A 19,753-nucleotide genomic window follows, 5' to 3' on the forward strand; every position below is an offset into this window, starting at 1 on the left:
CAATGGCACAATCCCAGCTCACTGCAACCTCTGCCTCCCGGGTTCAAGTGAGTCTCCTGCCTCAGCCTTCCCAGTAGCTGGGATTACAGGCACACACCACCATGCCCGACTAATTTTTTTTTAGTAGAGATGGGGTTTCACCATGTTGGCCAGGCTGGTCTCGAGCTCCTGACCTCAAGTGATCTGCCTGCCTTGGCCTCCCAAAATGCTGGGATTACAGGCATGAGCCACCATGCCCGGCCAACACCAACCTTTAGTTACTTGCTGAATACACGGGATTAAGGAGGAAGAGAAAGTATCAAGGATGACTCCCAGGTTCCTAGCTTGGTGGTCCCAGTAATTGAGAGAGAGAATGCAGCAGGAGCAGCTCTAGGGGGAACAGGATGAGTATCTCCACATGATGGGTTTGAGGTACCTGTGAGTCACATCCAGTTGGATGATGTGTCCTGTGGGCAGTGGGACATGAGTCTGAAGCTCAGGCAAGAGGCTAGAGTTACATGTTTGGAGTCATCAGCCTAATGGAGGACTGTGGCATCCAGGTGCCAAAAGCTAGGGAAACTTGGCTCTGGAGGGAGAGGGGCTTACTTAATTGACCTGTATGCTTTGAAGCTCTATAGAGATACAATCTTATCCCTTCAGACCTGTATTTTCTTGGGCCACTAAGATGTGGTTACATATTTTCTCTCACATCTCCTAGAACGTTTGCAAAACAATTCCCAGTCCTATGATCATTTCTCCCTTCTTCTGAGAATTATATATGGCACTTAATATCTATTCACATATAGCACTCATGGTGAGGTGTTTTTTTGTTTTGTTTTGTTTGTTTTTTTTTTTGAGACAGAGTCTCACTCTGTTGCCCAAGCTGGAGTACAACGGCGCTGTCTTGGCTCACTGCAACCTCCACCTCTAGGGTTCAAGCGATTATCCTGTCTCAGCCTCCCAAAAGGCTGCAATTACAGGTGCCCACCACCACGCCCTGCTAATATTTAGTAGAGACAGGGTTTCACCATGTTGGTCAGGCTGGTTTTGAACTCCTGACCTCAGGGTGATCCGCCCACCTTGGCCTCCCAAAGTGCTGGGATTACAAGGTGTGAGCCACTGCTCCTGGCCTTATGGTGAAGTCTTGTATGTAGAAGATCAATAAATGTTCATCTTCATTTGCTTATATTCATCTGGTTCTCTGTATACAAAATGATCTTCTTTTTGCGGGCATTTTTTTGCTTCTCAAGTTTTAACTTCTTACGTATTTTAAGACTACTTCAAGATTAATTTGAGTGTAAATGAGCAGTATTTGTTAGGTAAGTGTCTTCCATTCATCGTCAAGACTGAATCATTCTTTTCATTATCACCACATATTGCTTATTGTGGAATTTGGAGACATCCATTTCTCTTCTTCAGGAAGATGATGGAGTTTCTCCAGTCAAGGTCCCACTAGAGTGAGTTAGGGTTGCAGTAACCTGGAATGAGCAATCCCTGATTCCAGGTGGTGATGTGGGTTGAGTTTCACATTTTACTTTATTTGAAGAATATGTGCAAAAGACTCACTAAAAATAAGAACAAACTAGGCTTTGTTGCAGCTGAGTGGTCTGGCAAATTTCTGTATAGAGGAATCACTGGGCATGAAGGATTTGATACTGGGATAGAATCCAATTGCCCTTGGAATGGAAGTAGAATATCCTTTTTAAGAGCACTGAAGTTCTGGGATTTCTCTGGAATAATCACCTTTGTGAGGTGTGGATCATATCCAGGGACTGTAATCTGAGAAAAAACAAGAGACAGTTATATGAGTGACTTAAGATGTTTCGTGGTGCCCACACTGAAAACACTGATATCCACCACTAAAATGCAGCCTTTGTGCAATGCATGTAACAATCTGCCAGACCTCTGGGCCAGCAACAGATTTGGTCCTGCAGGCTGAGTTATCCAATGCCTGTTGACAGAGACCAGCGTTGTGAATGTTGTTGCCAAGAATTACAAAATGAAATAAGGACAGATGGGTACTTTATCTGGCAATGTAAGTCAAGAGAAGGAAGCAGCAGATGTTTCTGCCACCATCCTTTTCATGGGGCACCAGGGTAAAGAGTTAACTGTTTCCCTTTGTCCCAAGTGTGTATTTAACATCCTCCTTGGATATCAAGATTATTTACAAGTAGAATTATTTTCTCAACTTACTAATTTCTTTTCAGCTGACCTACAAGCCTATTGCTTCCTTTAAAAGCTTTTCTTTCTTTTCTTTTTTCTTCTTTTTTTTTTTTGAGATAGAGTCTTGCTCTGTCACCCAGCCTGGAGTACAGTGGCTCAATCTTGGCTCATTGCAACCTCCGCCTCCCGGGTTCAAGCAATTCTCCTACCTCAGCCTCCCAAGTAGCTGGGATTACAGGCGCATACCAGGTAATTTTTTGTATTTTTAGTAGAGACGGGGTTTCACCACGTTGGCCAGGCTGGTCTTGAACTCCCGACCTCAAGTGATCCACCTGCCTCTCAGCCTCCCAAAGTGCTGAGATTACAGTCATGAGCCACCACACCCACCCTCCTTTAAAAGCTTTGATTTTACCTGGTTTTGTTCATATCAGCCTGAATCTTTGGTTAGTGGAGGAAATGATCAGGACAAGACAAATGCTAAACTAACTACAGGCAATGTCTACTGGGAAATGCTTTTATTATATATGGTGGAGAAGGGAAAAAATGGGGAATGACATTTACATAACCACTCATTGGTATGTATTTTACACATTCATTTCAATGTCCAGAGTCTTACCTTCAAATATTGTCCTAGAACTATTATCTAGAGTCAATGTGTACTGTGTTAGTCTAACTAATGGGAAATGAACAATTCATAACTTTATTCTAAAGTTGTGGCTTATTTATGAGGTTGCATACAAGTAATCAGATTCACTACAGGGAAAATCATATTTTTAAATAGAATAGAAACATCACAGTAAATAGGAGGAAAATAAAGGGCCTTTTTAGACAAAGATTCACAGTGAGTTGAGATTTTTCAAGCTCTATCCATTTTTTCGGCAGGAGTAGAAATTCCTAAAAGGATTAGCAATTGATAAGCCTCACATCTAGGCACCTTGGGGAGAACCCATGGAGCATGGAGGCTCTGAATTCTATAGTTTTATAAACTAAAAACCATGTTTTTTCCATGATGTCCTCAGGATGAAATAATAAAATACCAACTCAGTTTTCACTACAGAAGAGATGACTACCTTCTCCCAGGATTAGCTCTATATAGAATGACTGCTATGGTTGGCATGAGACCCACTAAGCAAAATAGAAGAATCCTGAATTTCTCAGAGAAATTCACATCAAAGAGAAAGACACAAAATCTGGCCAACTATATCAATACTTATTCATTTAGTTCTTTCACATAAATCCACTCAGGCTCAAATTAGTCCATGCCTTCCTGTCTTAGGATAAAATGACTCAGAAATATATATTTTATGGAATTAAAGACTGAAATTTTACTTGCATCGATTGAAAAAAGGGCTGCAAAATATGTTTATCATTTGCTGAATATAGTGTTAAAATTTGTGGATCAGATTTCACTTATAAAATGAATTCTAAGGAACTTTTCCCAATTCATTTTTTATAGTAGAAAGTGTATGCCATGGAATGGGTGTTATATCGTATCCCAGGAAACTATAAACTACCTTTGCTACATTGTTTATTCTTTATTATTAATCAGGTTACATTTTAATCATAAAACATATCACAAGAAATAGGATTTGGCTTCTATTTTTAAAAAATTGCCATCAGGGAAAACATATGAATTTTTCTGTTTTTTTTTCATATAATTTCTACCTCTTCCACCTCCTGCCAATTGCAAGTCTGACACTATCCTTTCTTTCTGTCTTGATGGATCTACTTTTGAACATCCTAGACTTATTTTGGATTCCTTCTGGGTGAATAAGTATTATGAGTTCTATAATATTTTAATAACAATAACTAGCATTGCATACTTACATTTATTATATAGGACCCAGGCAAGAGAAGGAGATAATACTCTCCATATTTGTTGGTTCTATAGGGGCAGATATGTTTTCTGTCTTGGACTTCCACAATTACATTGGGTAATGGATTTCCATTCTGATCAAAAACTTGACCCTTTACACCTGCAAGACAAAAATAAAATTAAATATTAATACCATATTTTATGGCATATAAAAATTATATAAATAAGAACAATATATGCAATATTTATTAGCTTACTCAATGTTGTGAGTTAATATTAAGTGTTAGAGAGGGAAAAGAAAACTTATTTTTGATGTAACTTAAAATAGTCAAAATTACTAATCTTGGCTGGGCGCGGTGGCTCACTCCTGTAATCCCAGCACTTTGGGAGGCCAAGGTGGGTGGATCACGAAGTCAGGAGATCGAGACCATCCTGGCTAACACAGTGAAACCATGTCTCTACTAAAAATACAAAAAAAAATTAGCCAGGCGTGGTGGTGGGCGCCTGTAGTCCCAGCTACTTGGGAGGCTGAGGCAGGAGAATGGCGTGAACCCGGGAGGCGGAGCTTGCAGTGAGCCGAGATCACGCCACTGCACTCCAGCATGGGTGACAAAGTGAAACTCTGTCTCAAAAAGAAAAAAAAAAAATTACTAATCTGATTTATAGCTTAAATTTGTTTGTTGTTGAATAGCCCATTTATATTAGTACGTATTATCACAGTGAGAGAACACAGATGACAACCTAAGATCCATTCCTGTCACTTCCAAGTTATTTACTCAATCACCAAACTGTACTACAACCATTGGTGGATTCCATAAAATCCTAAATAAAAACGGTGTCAATGTATTAGTTACAACAAAATTATTTACGTGTGCAAGGGACTCAATAGTTTTGTCTTGTAGTCCAACTACATGGGAAGCAAAATTATAATCACAAGGCTTCTTGGAAGCATGGAATCGATTGACCAGTAACAACAGCCAATATTTATTGAGCACTTAGTATATTTCAGGCTCTGTACTAACTGCTAAATGTGCATTTTCGCATTAAATTCTCATATCAGCTGTGTCATCAATTATCATGATTTTACAGATGAAAAAAACTAAGGCTCTGGCTTATTAAAATAACCTCCTCAAACTCACACAGCCAACGAAGTGGACCAGCCTAGCTGTCAACCCATGATAGTCTCGAGAGCCCCTCTCAAAATTTCAGGAGTACAATTTTTAAAAGGCCATTTATATTTTAAGACCTTTCTTATTTTAGATCCTACATGTCACATCTAGTTTGTTTACTCCAGCGTCAAATCATATTACCTTAAGGTGAAGCTGCCTAAGTCCCCAATAACATAAATGAGAATGAAGAGCTACAATAGTAAGATGATCTTGAACTCTCCCCAAACGGTTCAAATAATAATTATTTATAAGGGCAGAAAAATATGAGGCACACGTAATAGTTACCCCCAGAAATGGTTAAAGTGAAAAATAAAAATTTTGGCATTTAGCAAAACAATGTTTATCTTGAACTTCAACAAACTTCTGTCTGACCTAGGTTGCCTTTTATTATACTTTCTGTCCTATTTAATTCCTGACTCTTCATTTTTTGTCTCCTGAGGAGGAAAATGCCATATTTCCTTCTCCCTTTCTCTATACAACTATGTAAACTTCTATTTTCATGTCGTGTGTTCCTCTTAGGCCTCTCTTTTTTAAACACAGTTCCATTTATATTTATTCCTACTGCTTGATACATATCCTTTTGATGTTTAGGTAGTACCCAATCATAAATTGGTAATAATTTGGTAACCTGATTATGCATTTATTCCTTGGGTTTCAGTGGCATTATTTTGTTTTATTTAATTAATTTACTTTTTGTAGAGATGGGGTTTCACCATGTTGCCCAGGCTTGTCTTGAACTCCTGGGCTCAAGCAATCCACCTGCCTAAGCTTCCCAAAGTGCTGGGATTACAGGTGTGAGGCACCACACTCAGCTTCAGTGGCATTATTTTGAAGAGCTATTTACACTGTGCCCCCCTTAGGAGGTCCTTTGATATGTGATAAATATAGCGTATACCCATCATCATAGCTTGGTGTGACAGAAAGAACCTAGTCAGGTTTTGATTTGAATTCTAGTTCTCAAGTCACTAAACATTCCCAAGCCTCAGTTTTATCACCTATGAAATGGGGATAATATACCACCACCCAGGATGGTTGTGAAGATTAAATGTAAGTAACACAGAACAGGAAGATCAACAAAAATTAATTATTTCTTTCCTTTCTTCTTCTTTTTTTTTTTTTTTTAGACAGGGTCTTGCTCTGTCACCCAGGCTGGAGTGCAGTGGTGTGATCAGGGCTTACTGCAGCCTTGACTTCCCATGCTCAAGCAGTCCTCCCACCTCAGCCTCCCAAGTAGGTGGGACTACAAGCACCTGGCTAATTTTTGTATTTTTTTGTAGAGGTGGGGTTTCGCCATGTTGCACAGGCTAGTCTTGAACTCCTGAGCTCACATGATCTACCTTGGCCTCCCAAAGTGCTGGAGTGCTGGGATTATAGGTGTGAGCCACCAGGCCTGGCTTTCTTTCCTTTCCTCTTATTTGGATTAAGAAAAACTATGCGGTGTGGCGGGGGGAGAATATATTAGATGAATTTCTGGAGTCTTAATTCAACTTTATTCCACAAAGCAGGAATATGTGAGGGAAGAAGCTATGCATATTATTTCCTTCTCCAGGGCTCTGAGCTAGTTTACAGTCTTCCTGCCACTTAGAAAATCCATGCGTTTCAGCAAGGTAACTTGTGCTGGATGGTGTTGTGTCTATTGGCATCTTTTGTATTTTTTGTTGACTTCCCCAAAACCAACCAAATCGAAGAAAATCAAGTGCATAAAAAATGAAGCAGAGCTATCATTGAAACTGACGTTACACAATTTTTTGGTTTTTTTTTGAGATGGAGTTTTGCTGTTGTTGCCCAGGCTGCAATGGTGCAATCTCAGCTCACCGCAACCTCCACCTCCTGGGTTTAAGCAATCTCCTGCCTCAGCCTCCTAAGTAGCTGGGATTACAGGCATGCGCCACCATGCCCATCTTATTTCGTATTTTTAGTAGAGACAGGGTTTCTCCATGTTGGTCAGGCTGGTCTTGAACTCCTGACCTCAAATGATCCGCCCGCCTCAGCCTCCCAAAGTGCTGGGATTACAGGCGTGAGCCATCGCGCCCGGCTAACATTACACCATTCTTTAACATTGGAGATAATGACGAAATAGAATTCAGGGTACTAGTAATGAGTAGTTGGCAGAAGACACCAAAAAAAAAAAAAAAAAGTCATGGTACCCTTTAAAAAAAGGCAGCAAATTTCTTCTTGGCTAGAAGCAGTTACACTTTAATAGAACAGATTTGACTTTTTTGACAGTCACATGACGGTGATTTTGGACGGCCTCAGGGACTTGAACAACACCTATGTATCAGTGTGTGCTGCAGCTGAATCAAGGCTCCAGTCAACCTGCGGTCTGCCTACCCTCAAAGATAGAAAAAGGAAGAAAAATTTGCATTTGGAGAAATGTCTGAAAGTCTTCATATTCCAGTTTGACCCTCATTCATCATCCCCTAATAACCCAAAGATTCACTTTCTTTTTTTTTAAATTGAAGTCTCCCTCTGTTGCCCAGGCTGGAGCACAGTGGCACCAGTTCGGCTCACTGCAACTTTCATCTCCCGGGTTCAAGCAATTCTCCTGCCTCAGCACCCCAAGTAGCTTGGATTACAGGTGCCCACCACCACACCTGGCTAATTTTTGTATTTTTAGTAGAGACGGGTTTCACCACATTGGCCAGGATGGTCTCGAACTCCTGATCTCACGTGATCCGCCCACCTTGGCCTCCCAAAGTGCTGGGATTACAGGCCCAAAGACTCACTTTCATATGACTCTTACCTAAACCTAAAGATGGTTCTTCCAGCTATGGAAGCCTGGGGTATGTGAATATCACTGTTACTGGGCAAATACAGACCATGCTTATGTGTGGAATTTATATTCAAAGGAAAACCCTTCCCACCAGCCAAATAAAAGCGTGCTTTAGCTTGTATATGTCTTTACAATATTTTGTCTACATACCACCAAACCTTTCACTTAAGAGGGAAGTAATTGTTTTACCAGAAAATGTGATTTATTTCTATATGCTGAAGTTGAAACATTGAAAAAAAGACTGGTAGACCCTAAGAGACGCAGAGAGAGCCAACACTATATTTAAAAAAAAAAAAGGAAAATTTGAAAAACGCTCAGATACAATACAAATGAGAAGACATAAAATCTGAGACATAAATTCTGTGGCCAGATGGGGAGATACATGGGAGAAATGTAAAGCTCTTTTTCCCTTGGAAATGGATTAGAGCTTCATGAATGAAAAGTCTTGGCTGGGCAAGAACTAGAATTCTGCATCTGTTGGCCACGATTGGAGTCGGAGCTGGGACAGTACTTAGGAGACTGCTTGTTTGTGCCCATGTCCCCACTGCATGGTCACAGTTGCCTCCTATTTTGGATGTGATGACAGATCCACATCTGTGGCCCACAGGCTTCTGGAACTCAGCACATACCAGATTCTTTTATGCCCAGGTTGCTTAGGTTTCTGGATGCTGTGAGCCATTCCCTTGCTCTCTGGGTTCAGATCTGCTTTGAGGAGTCCAGGGGAAAGACAGGGCCGCAGCAGGCAGGTAACACCGTGTCTGGCTCATCTTTGCTTCTCCTCAGAGACAGGGACAAGCAAGACATTTTAAGCCTCTAGAATTCAGACTTGCCCTCCTTTGCTACCTTGGTTTTAATGTCTGCCGACACCCTCATCTCAACTAGAACCTAGTAAATCATCCTCTAAGCAGGACAACACGGCATCAAGGGGCCCGAGTTTCAGTTGAGGTCTGCAGTGAGTTCTAATTGAAAGAATAACACCACTGAAGCCTTAGAACAGGCTGGTGGGAAGCAAGGCTGATGCTATGACTCTCAACTTTCTGCTGACTACACTGAGATTCAGACAAGTGCTTGCTCAAGATTGCAAACATCTCCAGATGACAAAACAGCTTGGGCTCTACCTAAGCCTCTACTCTCTTGGCAAGGCCCTTCCACTAAAGCAGAAGGCCTTTCCTTCCCAGACAAGGTGGCTCAAAGACTTCCAGATGGGTCAAAACCTCAGAAACTCAGAAGCATCCTAGCAATTGGTAAAATAGAACCAGTAAATGCAATGCAGTTTGACAAATATCAATAATGTCTTCAAACCAGAGCAATACCAATAAAGGGGTGTTTGCTGCCATTCTTCACAAACAAAATACTCATTAGTTTCTTATTGGGCACTAGTAGGGAGAGAACCTTTCTATTAAGTAGTAATAACCACACTGTATTGGTATTTTGAAATATGGTTTCATTATTAAACCATGTTATGCATCTGTCTTAAACCACAAGGGGGCAGGGTTGATGTGCCAATATATGTATTTTTTGAGTGAGTTACTTGCATCTGATTACAGAGACAGGCAGACAAACATTCTTTGTAAAACCTAGTGCAAATGGGCTGGGCATGGTGGCTCATGCCTGTAATCCCAGCACTTTGGGAGGCCAAGGCCGGCGGATCACCTGAGGTCAGGAGTTCAAGACCAGCCTGGCCAATATGGCGAAACCCTGTCTCTTCAAAAATACAAAATTAGCCGGGCATGATGGTGGGTGCCTGTAATTCCAGCAAATTGGGAGGCTGAGTGGGAGAATCACATGAACCCGGGAGGCGGAGGTTACAGTGAGCCGAGATCATCACACCATTGCACTCCAGCCTAGATGACAGAGCAAGACTCCGTCTCCAAACAAACAAAACCTAGTGCAAATGGACTGGTAAGCCTTCCAAATTATTAAAAATAATAACAATAGGTATGCTGCAATTTGTATTGCCCTTTCCCTGGCAATATTACATCAACATGATACTTCAAAGCCCACCTTAATTCAGTGCTTGGTAAATAATCTTTACAGCTAGATTGAGGTTCTGAAAATAGTAGTGCAGTTACATAGAGCAGTTACATATTTGATGTTCACTTGCATGCCCATACCCATGTTGATACTGGTGAAGAATGAATTTCAGAAAAGAATAGGCAAAGCCAGTCACGGTGGCTCGCACCTGGGATCCCAGCACTTTGGGAGGCTGAGGCAGAAGGATCGCTTGAGTCCAGGAGTTTGGGACTCACCTGGACAACATAGCAAGATTCTGTCTCTATACAAAATTTTTTAAAAAATTAGCTGGACGTGGTGGTGTGCACCTGTAGTCCTACTTACTTGGGAGGCTGAGGCAGAAGGATCACTTGAGCCCAGGAGTTCAAGGTTACAGTGGGCAATGACTGCACCACTGTACTCCAGCCTGGGTGACAGTGAGACCCTGTCTCTAAAATAATGATAATGATAATAATAGTAATAGATTAACAAACTAAAGGATCAACAGAGGTAGAAATACAATAGAAATGTTAGATTAATACATGACATGCCTCATGAGGAAAATCTAGTGGAGAAAGAATTACCAGAATACTAAGCAAGAGAGAACCCAAGACAACGTTTGATGACATAATGAAGAAGGTAAAAGTCCCAATAATAAATTTATAATCTTTATTAAGATGCTGGTGAGAAAGAATGATATTTCATAACATCCCCTATCATAGGGAGTCAACCTAGTCCATGAACGACTCAGCCAGTTAGACATAGCCCTGTGAGTTTACCAGTAATCTTTGTGTACTTCTCTTCAGGTCAGGGGATGGAGCCTGGGGATACAGGTATGAAAGAGGGCAGGGGCATCCCTTTTAGGGATGTGTGGCCAAGGAAGGGTCCTAATCATCCTTGCACTCAGCCCTCTGGCCCTGTGCTACCTTCCCTCATCCTTCTCCATCTTCTTTGTAGCAGGAGGAAAGCTTTGCTGTGAATCATGCAGAAAATTCCAGGAATTATGCAATTACGCAGTAGGCCCATGCAGCAAACCTTTTCAGCACACACACACACACACACACACACACACACACACTCTCTCTCTCTCTCTCTCTTTCTCTCTCTCTCTCTCTCGCTCTCTATGTGGTATCATAGCTATTATGCCAATTCCTGATATGTTTCTCTCCCCAAGCCATTCCGAATGGAGAAAGATAACTTCACCTCTGTAAATATAGAAGAGGCTTCCACACCTTGCCCAAAGAGACACCACCTGGTTAATAAACTTGAACTGTACAAGATTCCATCATCATCTCAAGCAGTGTGTTTCTCTAGTGCAATGGCTTTCTAAGTATAGCCGCTGGACCAGCAGTATCAGCATCACGTGGTAAGGTGGTTCAAACAGAAACTCTGGGTTGGGGCCTGGCAATCTGTTTTAGCAAGCGCTCCTGGTGAGTCCGCTGCACATTTGAAAGCTACCACTCTCTGCCACATTTAGTCTGTCTATCTGTGATAAGGGCCAGCCAGCCTTCAGCAAACAGGCTGGCAAGATTCCTAGCACCAGGACATCTGGCAGAGTTCAGAGGTGAGAGGGGTTGAAGGTAATGGTGCTAGCTCACCATCCCAATTCTGGAAAAAATGCAAAGTGGTATGTCCAGTGTTCTCAGGGTCCTTGGTACTGCATGGTGAGTGACAAGCAAACATAGTATTTTTCTAAATGGGAGATAATGTAACAGAGTAGCAGCCTGTTTTCCTGATATTTGGCCAGATTTCTAGATCATTCAACATATAAAATTAGGGGGACTCTGGATGTTTGTTTGTTTGTTTTTGAGATGGAGTCTTACTCTGTCACCTAGGCTGGAGTACAGTGGCACCATCTCGGCTCCTCGGCAGAGGGAGCAACCTCCGCCTCCCGGGTTCAAGTGATTCTCCTGCCTCAGCCTCCCAAGTAGCTGGGACTACAGGCGTGAGCCACCATGCCTGGCTAATTATTGTATTTTCAGTAGAGATGAGGTTTCGCCTTGTTGGCCAGGCTGGTCTCGAACTCCTGACCTCAGATGATACACCTGCCTTGGCCTCCCAAAGTGCTGGGATTACAGGCGTGAGCCACCATGGCTGGCTGGTACTCTGGATTTTTATACCCTCATATGAAAGGAACATGCATCATGCTTCCTTTTCTATGAATGAGTGGGCACTGCATTTCTCACACACTGCAGATACTCATGCAGAGAGAATTCTTAACCATCAGATCTGGCACTGAAATGAGGCTATAACTACAAAGCATAAATAAAGGCTTGCATTTACTCAACCCAGAGGTCTTGCCAGATGCTCTATTTTGCATTAATAGGGAATTAATAAGAAGATTTTACAAACCTAGGTGCACCTGCTTTATATATTCAATTAACGAGGCTTTGTTATTATTCCAAAAGGATGGAAGCTTCTCCTCACGAGGATATTTACAGCATGACAGCTCCAACGTAATTTCAAAACACTGGGCCCAGATGTAGTTGTAATCTTGCATTCCACCTAAACACAAGCATATTTAATTTTTGTTAGGGTCTAAAACTGGAGTGGAGCCAAGTATCACGTGCCTTGGGGACAAGTGAATCAGACAGCTGCACGTAAACAGGAAAAGATGAATTTGACATATTAGCTTGTAAAATCAGGGCTTGACATTCTATTACCCAGGCATGACTAGACAATCCTAAATATTCCCATATGGGTAACTGGATCAGAGCTGACTGAAGTTCAACTGCGCATCCAAATTAAGTGAGGGGTGAAGGAAGAGTCCTTTTTTGTTTTTATTTTTTGAAATCCTACATTACAAAAATGATTCTTTGAATTTCATTTCTTTCTTAAATTACATTTTAAATGGATATAAGCTAGAATAAGATTCCTTTAAAAATATTTCTACAAATCATTTATAAATACACTTACTAAGTAAAGCTAAGCACACTAATTTGGGGGAATCATGGCCACCATTCACTATTGCCAGGTACCATATGAAGTGCTTTGTATCAGCTCATTTAATCCTGACAGCAATTGCCCCTACTTTACAGATGAGGAAACGTGATCACAGATGTTAAAGAAAAGTGCCCAGGGGTTTCGGCCAGTAAATGACAGACACTGGAGTGCAGGCCACCTTCTGCCAGCAGCTGTGGGCTTCCCCAGTATGCCAGAGTGCTCCTGGGGATCAAACAAAAAATGCTGCACTGCCTCTCAGAGGTGAAAGGCCCGGTCCCCCGTGGAGCCCAGGCTGCCACTGCTCATGCTGACTTTCCAGTTCTCTCCTCTGGTCCCCTACTTTCAAAGGGTTATAATCATTTCATACTTTCTTTTTCTTTTTTTCCTTTTTATTTTTTTGAGACAGAGTTTCACTCTTGTTGCCCAGGCTGGAGTGCAATGGTGTGATCTCAGCCCACTGTAACCTCCATCTCCCAGGTTCAAGTGATTCTCCTGCCTCAGCCTCCCAAGTAGCTGGGATTACAGGCATGTGCCAACACGCCCAGCTAATTTTGTATTTTTAGTAGAGACAGGGTTTCTTCATGTTGGTCAGGTTGTTCTCGAACTCCCGACCTCAAGTGATCCACCCGCCTCAGCCTTCCAAAGTGCTGGGATTACAGGTGTGAGCCACCGTGCCTGGCTTTTTTTTTTTTTTTTTTTTTTAATAGAGACATGGTCTCACTCCATCACTCAGGCTGGAATGCAGTGGTGCAATCACAGCTCACTGTAGCTTCAAACTTCTGGGCTGAAGTGATCCTCCTGCCTCAGCCTCCCAAGTAGCTGAGACTACAGATGTGTGCCACCACACCTGGCTATTTTTGTTTGTTTTGAGACAGGGTCTTGCTCTGTCGCCCAGGCTGGAGTGCAGTGGCACAAACACAGATCACTGCAACCTCGATCTCCTGAGCTCAAGTGATCCTCCTGCCTCAGCCTCCCAAGTAGTTGGGACTACAGATATGCACCATCACACCCGGCAAATTTTTTATTTTTTGGTAGAGATGAGGTTTTGCCATGTTGCGGAGACTAGTAATTTTTTAAAAATTTTCTGTGGAGATGGAGTCTTCCTATGTTGCCCAGGCTGGTCTCAAGCCCCAGGCTTTAAGTGATCCTTGGCCTCCCAAAGTGCTGGGATTATAGGCATGAGCCACTGTGCCTGGCTTTCATTTTACATTTTCTAAGATGCAACAGTTTTTTTTTTTTTTTTTGAGACGGAGTCTTGCTTTGTCGCCCAGGCTGGAGTGCAGTGGCTCGATCTCGGCTCACTGCAAGCTCCACCTCCCATGTTCACGCCATTCTCCTGCCTCAGCCTCCTGAGTAGCTGGGACTACAGGCACCTGCCACCACACCCGGCTAATTTTTTGTATTTTTAGTAGAGACGGGGTTTCACCGTGTTAGCCAATTTTTTTTTTTTTTTTTTGAGATGGAGTCTTGCTGTCACACAGGCTGGAGCACAGTGGCACGATCTCAGCTCACTGTAACCTCTGCCTCCTGGGTTCAAGCAATTCTCATGCCTCAGCCTCCCAAGTAGCTGGGACTACAGGCGTGCACCACCATGCCCGGCTAATGTTTTTTATTTTGGTAGAGACAGGGTTTCACCATGTTGCCCAGATTGGTCTTGAACTCCTGAGCTCGGGCAATGTGCCCACCTTGGCCTCCCAAAGTGCTGGGATTACAGGTGTGAGCTGCTGCACCTGGCCTAAGATGCAACATATTTTATACTTTAATATCTCTGAATTGGGATGTGTCTTAAACATTTTATGGCTAAAACATCATGTCTTTAGTTTAACTGAAAATATTTTCTTTTCTTTCTTGGTGGTACACTGGGTTTTATAATCAACAGTATCTTGGATTTGATGAAATATAGTAACTTTTAAGGAAGTCGTTTCTGACATTTTAATTTGTTACACTTGATATCTGCCCAATAAAATACGTATTCTCAGTTTCATCAGGATATTTTGGAAGTACTGAAGTAGAAAAAAATTTTAGGCCAGGTACTGTGGCTCATGCCTGTAATCCAAACACTCTGGGTGGCCAAGGTGGGAGGCTTGCTTGAGGCTAGGAGTTCAAAACCAGCCTGGACAACATGACAAGACCCCATATCTAAAAATGAAATAAAAATAAAAAAGCTTTTTTCTTTAAAAAAAAATTTAATGGCAAGAAAGAGGTCAAAATATGATATAAAAATATTATTTAAATATTAAGCAATATCTATGTAGGCCAATATGTAGGCCCAGATTCCAGCCAGGAAGAATTTCTCTGTCCTATTTCCTTTACTTACCTTGCAGGTTTTGTATTTCTCTCTGACCTCATTTTCACCAAGAAGTAGTAGAAGGAAAAACAAGAGAGGAAAAAAAACAAGACAAAGCCTGTGGCTGGATATGTCTCAGGTGGAAAAAATTTAAATAGCAAAACAGGCGTGCATTACAGATCCCTAGCAAATAACCAGGACTGAGAATGCCAAGTAGAGGGTGCAGTTCTGGATAAGGCGGGTCAGGCCTGGCCAACAAAACATCCAGGCCAGGCCAGGCATATTCTTCTGGGCTCCTCAAGGCAGCTGACTTCACCTGTTTTTTGTCTGAGAAGGATACACAGCTCACACACAGGCACGCTTGGGAACAATTCCCAGCAGCAACCGTTTCTAATTTCCTACACATCTGGATTTGCCTTCGAAAGTTAGACAGTGAACATGAAGCTGCCACTGGACAGGATGGGCCCTTTCTTAGCTACAAATCATGGAGAGCAGGGACGATGCAGAAGTCCTAAGGTAGCAGAGGGGCTGTATCTTGGACACGAGAGAGAGGTTTGGAATGCTGCCTGGACCTGCTGCCTATCAGTTGTGGTCTATGCCTATTTATATTACCTGGAAAACTGACAGAGAGCCACCCAGGCATAAAAGTACCAGCTTGTGCAAGATTACCTGAAAGCCTGTGCACCCAAAGTGACAATTAGGGAAGGCACCTTTGGAAGTGGCCTGCATGCAGAAATGCATGCTGCAGCTTGCTATTGGTGGGGTCAGGCTAACGAGTCTAAAAGGGAATGTTTTCCCCTGAGGCATGGAAATCCAGTTCCAGTCCACCGTCTCTCCTCCTGTCCCTCCACCCTAGTCCCTCCTACCCCACGTTTCTGTTTATATTATTCCCTCTAATAAGAATATCTCTCCTTCCATGTTGCCTACATGGCAATCTCATCCTGTCCCTCACCCTGCTGTCTTATTCCAAGAGTGGAGAACTGGGGGCCCTCCTCCCACTCTATCCTGTCTGAAGAGCTCTTTTGTTGAGCTCACAAAATGGCTTTAAAATCATGATACTTCGTGTACAAATTCAGCTTCTTTTTACAAACTGCAAGATCTGGCAGTATTGGCTCCCCAAGGCTGCATGGCAATAATTAGCTAGATCTAGTAGCAGCTGTCCCTGTTAGATGGGATGTAAGCATCATATTTCTCCAAGCTCTTCACTACTCCCTATTGTATTTTGGCTCTGCGCACCCTTGGGGTACACTGCACCTTCTCTAAATCTGTTTTTATTCTAATTACACTGCTATCACAATTACTTATCTGCGTGTCTGTCTCCCCTATTCAACTCCAGGGTGAGGTGTGTGTCTTGTTCATCTTTCAGTTCCTGGCTCACAGTAGGCAGACACAGAATAAGTACCCGAATGAATGAAGAAGGCCCTTGGTAATGAGGAACATGTCTGAGCATCTCTCAATCAGTCATCTCCACTGCTCTTATGACATTAGCTGATAAGGACAGAGGGAAGGGCCTATTGTGCCTAAAGTTCTTTTAACAACTGCTAGATCAAAATAAACCAGCTGGCACTTCTGGGTGAAGGCAATAAGGAGAATGGAAGAAATGAAGAGAAACTCACCTTGGAGTGGATACCAAGAGTATCCATTTGTAACACCATTAGGAAAGTTCATTTTGTTTTTACACTCATCTCCTTTCTTCATGTTGGGATTTCTTGAAGCATAGGTATGTGCAAGATATTGAAAAACATCATCATCAGGCGTTAAGCTTCGGGAGTATAATGCCCCAGTTGCTGCATTTAAAAGATGAACCAAGACCTTTAAACCGACTTTAGAGTAAGAGGAAACACAAACACCATATTAGCAAAGACATAATCACAGCACACACACATGCTCTAATTTCCCTAGAGAGAAATCCTTCATCCACCTCCTCTATTCTTCTTTCTACTTTATAATAAATATATGCAAGGTGATAGCCCCCAAATAAGTCAGATACAAATCCAAACTCCTATATCAGCTTAAAAATTAAGTGTCCTCTTAGTCACTCTTGCTAATTTCTGGAGGTGAGGACAATTTCGTTAGGTATTATAGGGGTGAATAAAGCTACTGTAATATTTTGGGTCCTCATCCCACAGAGTTTTAAGAAGAGTCAACAATTATTGTTCATATATGATTAGCAAAAAAAAAGCGAGTTGTTCCAGTTTTATGTTATTTTAGCCATGTTGTCTCTTGTCAGAGAATCAAAATCTATTTAGATCGTATTTTCTAGAATCTAAATTTCACTAATTCACTGATGCATGTCCAGCTGTGGGTTGTCAGTTCAGCCACACTGCCCATCTGCTGTTGAAGAATTACAGGAAGGGTGGCTAGAGTCGGGAACATGAAGCTCTTTTCACCCTGCCAGAGAAGTTAAGCGGGGAAGGGAGAGCTGATCCTCATCCAGAGGCAGAGAGTTTTCAGCCCCACTCTGGACTTAAGAAGCCAGAACCAGGCCCGCACCTGCTTACCTTGAACACCATTATCAAATGGGTAACTGGCCACGAGGGCACCACCATGGAGGTTTGCAGAGAGGACAAACGTCTCTGTTTTCAGCCACTTCATGACTGCCACAGTTTCAGGCTGCCTTGAGACATTATTATATTCAAAAGCATCGGGGAAATTTCGATTCAAGTCATACTGGTTATAATTTTCCCTTTAAAAGAAAGAATATTTTAGGGCTTATTGATAGGGCACGAGGGAGTGGATTCTTACAACGTCTTGCCCTTTGGTTTAGGCTCCAGGTGTCTTTCCAAATGTGAGTATGGGTGTGGTGGATGGCTGCCCTGGTGGCCTGCCATGACCCACACCTGGCACTTACACCCCATGGCATCCCCTCCCTTGTGATCTGCTCTCACCAATGAGATACTAGCTATCGTGATGCAGGCAGAGGTTTGATAAATGTTTGTATTTTGGGACTTCTGCTCTTAGATGCTCCCTTTTAGGACCCTGAGATCCTAATGGTTGCCACGTGGGGAGTCCACGGAGAGTTCATGGCTCCAGGTAAATTGTCTCAGAAAGACCAGAGCTGAGCCCCAGACCTGTGGCACAGAGAGTAGCCATCCCTGCTCTGCCCTGCCCAAATTCCTGACCTACAGAATCAACAGTAAATAAAAAGGCTGTTGCTTTAAGTCGCTAATTTTGGGGTGGTTCGTTAAGTAGCAACTGATAACAAACAACAGTAAACACATTACACAAAAGTATTCGTGAAACGTGGAACAGCCATGTTTAAATTTGCTAGAAAAACTTAAAATTGGAGGGAATCAAGTGGTGAGATTTTGTTCAGCTTTGGTAAAGCAAACACATACATGTAAATTGCATACATATGAATGTATATTAGACATCTGAGAAATTCCAAACCTCCCAAGGCAGCTTGAAACAAAATAAACTGTTTAAATCAGAGCTCCTTCAAGACCAGCTCTTGGTTATGGTTAGTTCTTGGACTACTGGCCTAATAAATCAACCAGTCATTACCAAGGGCCTGGGTGCTCTGCCAGGCACTGGGGATCTAACAACAACAAACACAACGGACAGGATTCCTGCCTGCAGGTAGCTTGCAGTGTAGTGGGGAGAGAGACACAAAGCAAGGAATTAGATATTAAAAGTTGTGTTCTGACACTAAAGTGCCAGGTGATCTGAGAGTTTATCAGGGGATCTAGTGTATGACAGGTCGGGAGAGTCTTGGAGGAAATGCTATTTAGGCAGGGGGAGGAAATGGTGTGTGTAAAACGCTGAGGTGAGAAAGCACCCGGTAGTTCCATGAAGGAGGCCTAGAGGGGAAGAGCCAGGGGAGGGAGAGGTTGTGGCAAATGAAGACGGAGAGGCTAGGTGGGCACCGGTGCAAAGTAGTCTTATTTGCATTTCTTCCTGCAAGCCGGGGGCAGCCCTGATGTGCCTTGAGCTTTGGCACATCAGCGACATGACACCGGCTCTCAGGGCTCTCACCATGACACATCTCCTCTTGCCAAGGCCAACAGGTGCCTGTCAGGAGTCTTTGTGTTGTGTTGTTTGTTTTCAAGTAAAGATAGACCAGCCCCTCTTTACCTTCCGATGCTGTAATAACAGTCAGGCTTTTTGACGGCTTCGAATCCGTCTGGGTTCATGGAAGGCATGATGTGTATCCGGGTACTATTGATCAGATTTGTGATTTCAGGGTCTTTGCCATCACTGGTTACGAGATAGTCAATCAGATGGAGCAGCAGCTCCCGCCCAACAGTCTATATGTGTTAAAGAGAAAAGAGGACATTATTAGGTCAGAGGCAATAAGGAAAGCACTCTCTACAGTACGAATTCCCCAGTAGGGGTCGCTACACATGATATCTCAGACCCAAACTAGTTTTTAAGACCACTCTTTCTCAAGCATGCTTATGCTCTGCCAAGTGGCAATCAGGTGGCGATCAGTCATGGGGTGTGCTGAAAAATGCTAGTAAGAGTGAAAGTACCTATTTGCAAATAGTTTATACATTGCAAAAACGAATTAGAGTGGAATAATGCTGCTGCTGCGTCTGCTGCTGCTGCTTCTTCCTTTTTTTTTTTTTGAGACAGTCTCAACTCAGTCACCCAGGCTGGAGTGCAGTGGCGCAATCTTGGCTCATTGCAAC

At 42.6% G+C, this 19,753-nt stretch overlaps 2 protein-coding genes across 3 annotated transcripts in view; one reads left to right on the forward strand and one right to left on the reverse strand.

Annotated features, from left to right (window-relative positions):
• Positions 1 to 8,021, forward strand: part of MDM2 (MDM2 proto-oncogene) — a 54,011-nt gene extending 45,990 nt beyond the window's left edge. The window contains exon 13 of the transcript XR_009209195.1: positions 7,354 to 8,021. The gene's annotated coding sequence lies outside the window, so the exon portion shown is untranslated. The remainder of the gene's footprint in view (positions 1 to 7,353) is intronic.
• Positions 243 to 19,753, reverse strand: part of CPM (carboxypeptidase M) — a 78,375-nt gene continuing 58,864 nt past the window's right edge. For both annotated transcript variants that reach the window (XM_032170704.2, XM_058426097.1), the window contains 6 exons: positions 19,197 to 19,369; positions 17,624 to 17,808; positions 16,739 to 16,909; positions 12,245 to 12,397; positions 3,970 to 4,118; positions 243 to 1,758 (listed from right to left, as the gene is read on the reverse strand). In XM_032170704.2, the coding sequence (XP_032026595.1) occupies positions 1,516 to 1,758; positions 3,970 to 4,118; positions 12,245 to 12,397; positions 16,739 to 16,909; positions 17,624 to 17,808; positions 19,197 to 19,369 (1,074 nt within the window). In that variant the 3' untranslated portion in view covers positions 243 to 1,515. The remainder of the gene's footprint in view (positions 1,759 to 3,969; positions 4,119 to 12,244; positions 12,398 to 16,738; positions 16,910 to 17,623; positions 17,809 to 19,196; positions 19,370 to 19,753) is intronic.

Source organism: Hylobates moloch, unplaced genomic scaffold, assembly GCF_009828535.3.
Source record: "Hylobates moloch isolate HMO894 unplaced genomic scaffold, HMol_V3 SCAFFOLD_12, whole genome shotgun sequence".
In the NCBI taxonomy this organism is placed as follows: Eukaryota; Metazoa; Chordata; class Mammalia; order Primates; family Hylobatidae; genus Hylobates; species Hylobates moloch.